This window comes from Pygoscelis adeliae, unplaced genomic scaffold, assembly GCF_000699105.1.
Source record: "Pygoscelis adeliae isolate BGI_AS28 unplaced genomic scaffold, ASM69910v1 Scaffold485, whole genome shotgun sequence".
NCBI lineage: Eukaryota > Metazoa > Chordata > Aves > Sphenisciformes > Spheniscidae > Pygoscelis > Pygoscelis adeliae.
The window spans coordinates 359,582-363,203 of record NW_008824803.1 but is presented as its reverse complement, the minus strand read 5'-3'; the positions used below and the strand labels follow the sequence as shown (position 1 = coordinate 363,203).

Genomic DNA, 3,622 nt, shown 5'->3' with positions numbered 1-3,622 from the left:
AGATTTATCTGCTTCCCAGGGTGCAGGCTTTTGTTATCTGGTGCCTGAGACCGTCAGATTAAAAAAAAAACCACAAACAAAACCCCCAAAAAACCAAACCCCCAAAGTTGTATCTTGCCATGAAATATTGCTTGCTCAGAGTCTGTGAGCACCGTCCAGCCACCACTGATTTCAGAGGGGCTTGGATCAGGGCTCCTATCAAGCATCGTAATGGCTTTTGTATACTGTTATTGCTTGGCCTGTGGAAGCAAAGCTCCTGTTTGGTACAACTAGAATCCACTGTTTGGTACTATGAGAATTACCTGTTGTCTTGCTTTACCTTTGCCCCCCGCCTTTTTCTGCTAGACACCACATTAGGCTTAGACTACCAGGAAAGCAAGTTGGATGGTCTGATTCCCTTCCCCAGGAGCTGCTCTGTCCTGTTACATCGCAGTCCTGCAGCCTGGCTGCGTGCAGCCAGGGGTAACCCCTTCAGGTGTTCCTTCTGAACTGTTTCAGGGCAGAGGGGTGAGGAACTGGCAGGGGAACATTCAAGACTAGCAGCCACATCGTTCCTGGATAGCAATCACACCTGCCTTGCACTCAGCAATCTCTGAGTGGGGGAGATGAAGAAAGGGCTGGTGGATAGATGGCTTGAAGCCCCAAAGGTTTCTTGCACACCCCAGACCCTGCTTAAGCTGTGTGAGTGCTGGGGAAGTCTCTGGAAGCTCTATCTGCAACCTGAGCAATTTGGGGCACTGAATTTCCCCTGCTATCAGCTGGCTGTGAAACATAAGAGCTCTGTGCACCTGAAATATGACCGAGCTCCATGGCAGCTTGCAGGAGAATCCCCTGCAGATGGCCATGTGCAGGCTCTGCAGTGCCACCGATGTGCGTCCTGGCCGTGGGGCAGAGTAGGGTACGGAGGGGATGCTTCCCATGCTTCCCATGCTTCCCTCCATGCCCTCCATGAGGCCCTCCACATGTCTCTATTGAAGCCTCCCCAAAAGTACTGGAGAGGGATGGGTTGTTTCAAGCACATTTATGCTTGAGAGGCACAGCTGGGTGCTAAAAGCTTGCAAATGGGTTTTCTGTGCTGTGGCTAGTTTATCAGTAGAGTGAGAAGATGACATACCATTAAGGTCTTTCCCCTGAGGTGGCTGTGATCTGCAGTTTCCATTTCCATCATCCTGCAAACCTATAAAATATAAACGTGAGATTGGCAGGCTGTCCTCCTGGAGTGAGGTTCTGGCACTGCCTGGAGGCCAAGCACCCCGAAACTTTTCATGTAACCCATCATTCCAGCTGAATCCAGGTGTCATTGGGATCCACCTTCCCTGTCTTGTCTGCAGCATTTGTTGCAGCCACTGTTGCTAGAGGGTGAAATACCAGGAGGGAGAAAGTGCAATAGGTCTAAGTTGCTTCAATAGGGCTTGCTCGTATTTGGGTAGGTGCTAGATGCCGTGTTAGATGAAGCATGAACACAACTTCTGTGTTAGCTTTGCCTATCCTTGTTAGCCTGGAACTGGTTATCTAAAAATCTAGCTTTTCCCCAAGGTTTTAGAGCAGGAATACTCCTTTTTCTCCTTTTACTTCTGCAGGGAGGGTCCCCTTACAGTTGCAGAGCACAGCCTTAGCTTTTTGGGAGATCCCCTGAAGGATAGGAGCTGGGCCAGGGAGACTGTCCCAAACTGTAGCTATAAATGGCTCAGGGTAGTCATCCTTGGAGACAAAGCCTAGACACGCTTCAAACAAAACAGTTTTGCCCGCCCCTCTACTCTGTTGTAGTAGGTGCTGGTCTGGGGTGAAACTGCCGAGCTCTCCCCCTGCTCCCCTTGCACAGCCGAGAGAGCCTGTGGAGGCATCTCAGGGCCACCGCAGGACAGAGCAAGGTGCAAACGTGGTCCTCAGATTAGTATCCATGCGTATGTCACCTCCTCCTGCACCCTGGGTTGCATGCACCAGAGTCAGACACTGAGTAACATGCAGCATGCCACACTGCATGAGCAAGGGCTGTTCTGCACCAGGAGGACCAGCAAAAGCACGCTGGATTTCTAAAAAAAAAAAGTTTGAAGTTTGGGGGTTTTGCAGCATGTCTGCAAAGGAAAAGGGGGGGGGGGAAAGCCCAAACCCTGCTCCAAAGCTGCTACTTTGCTTCACTGTCTCCTGGGCAGCTGGTGCTGCACCTGCAGCCCTCCCCTCCGTCACACCAACTGCAGGCGGGGCTTTACCTGTTCTTCGGCTCTCTTCCGTCTGCCTCTCTCTCTGCCCTTTCTGCTTGCTCGCTGTCTCCTCAGGATGGACAATAAGCAGCAAATTGATCGTTACTGCACTGGGATCTGTCTTAAAGTCCATGGTACCCATCAGAGCACGGCCAGGGTGCCGGTCCTCCCGCGGAGCTGCTGCTGCTGTGAGCTGCCGTGTTTATTTTCCACCCTTGGAAAGGCAAGCGCGCTCTCCCCCAAGCCTCAGCACTGGCGGGCTGGCCCCGCCAACTGCACCATGAGTGCTCTGCCAAAGCTGACCCTAATGAAGAGGTTACAAGTCACCTTTGAAAGGAAATCACAGGAGGGATCCATTTCCTAAAGCAGAGGAAGGAGCTGCATTTTGGCCGGGGGGGTCTGGTTTCAGAGTGTGCCCCTGGCTCCCCCTCCCCTCTCTCTGCCCTTTTCAGCTTTAAGCGCTTGTCTACACTCAAATCCCCCAGCAGCACTGTTTGCTGGGGGAGATTTGCTTCCCGGCGCTGGCAGAAATCCTTAAAAGGCTTTCTCCTTTGATCCTCTCCCCCGGTGGGAACTTAAAGGATGCTTAGGAGTATAAATAATAACAATAACTGCTGCAGGAGGAGGGGAGAGGAGGGCAGCAGCTGCGGCAGGGGGAAAGGGGCTAGAAATGGGGCACAAGCAGCCATTTGCAGCGGGGAGGATCAGCCGTTGCAGGGCTGCTCAGTGTGCAAAGTGACTGTAGCGAAGGGATTTGCATGGTGCAAGCCAGACTGTCCCAAAGGAGCCAAAAACATCAACCTCCCTCTGCCCCAAAGGACCCCAAAAAAATCAACCTCTCTCTGCCCCCATCAGCATGCGAGCCCAGCTCTCTGGGGTAGCTGGAGATCACTAATCGAAAAGGAAAGCTGTGCAAATCCCCAGCTTTCTAGAAACTCTCCTAGCCCTACAAAATGGGGGAGAAGAAGGGTTACAGTGCAGGTTAGCAACTGGGCTCAGCTGGCCCCTGCAGCTTGGAGAAGGGGCTGGCAGAGAGACGCTTTCTAATTTTACCGCTGGCCCCTGTCCCGCCCGTGCTGCCAGCCCCAGCCGGCTTGGCTGGTGGTCCCAGGGGAGCGGTAGCACCTGTGGGCTGAAGGACTCTCTGGCAGCCCTAGGAAGGGCTGTGGGAGGCACTGGCTGGCAGAGGGGGTTTTCAGGAGCTCAGCACAGGCAAGATGCCTTTTTGCGGGTGTCGCGAGCACTTTTCGGGCAGGAGTGTGAGAGCACTGGGTTCCTCTGGCTGTGGGCTGGGGGAAGTTGTTGTCCTGGATCCGCAGGCAGGAGCTGGTACTACTGCCTGGTGTTAGGTTACTCATGTTCGCAGACACGGGTTTTCCCTGTGGATCCTGTTCCCTCCCAATCTCCTGCCCCTTTTCTGT

General features: G+C 53.4%; 1 protein-coding gene across 1 annotated transcript in view; it reads right to left on the bottom strand.

Moving 5' to 3' along the window:
* Nucleotides 1–2,458, bottom strand: part of KY (kyphoscoliosis peptidase) — a 21,574-nt gene extending 19,116 nt beyond the window's left edge. Inside the window, exons 1-2 of the mRNA XM_009323983.1 lie at nucleotides 2,211–2,458; nucleotides 1,115–1,177 (exon numbers count right to left, since the gene is read on the bottom strand). Of these exons, the coding sequence (XP_009322258.1) occupies nucleotides 1,115–1,177; nucleotides 2,211–2,343 (196 nt within the window). The 5' untranslated portion in view covers nucleotides 2,344–2,458. The remainder of the gene's footprint in view (nucleotides 1–1,114; nucleotides 1,178–2,210) is intronic.
* Between the last annotated feature and the right edge of the window lie 1,164 nt (nucleotides 2,459–3,622).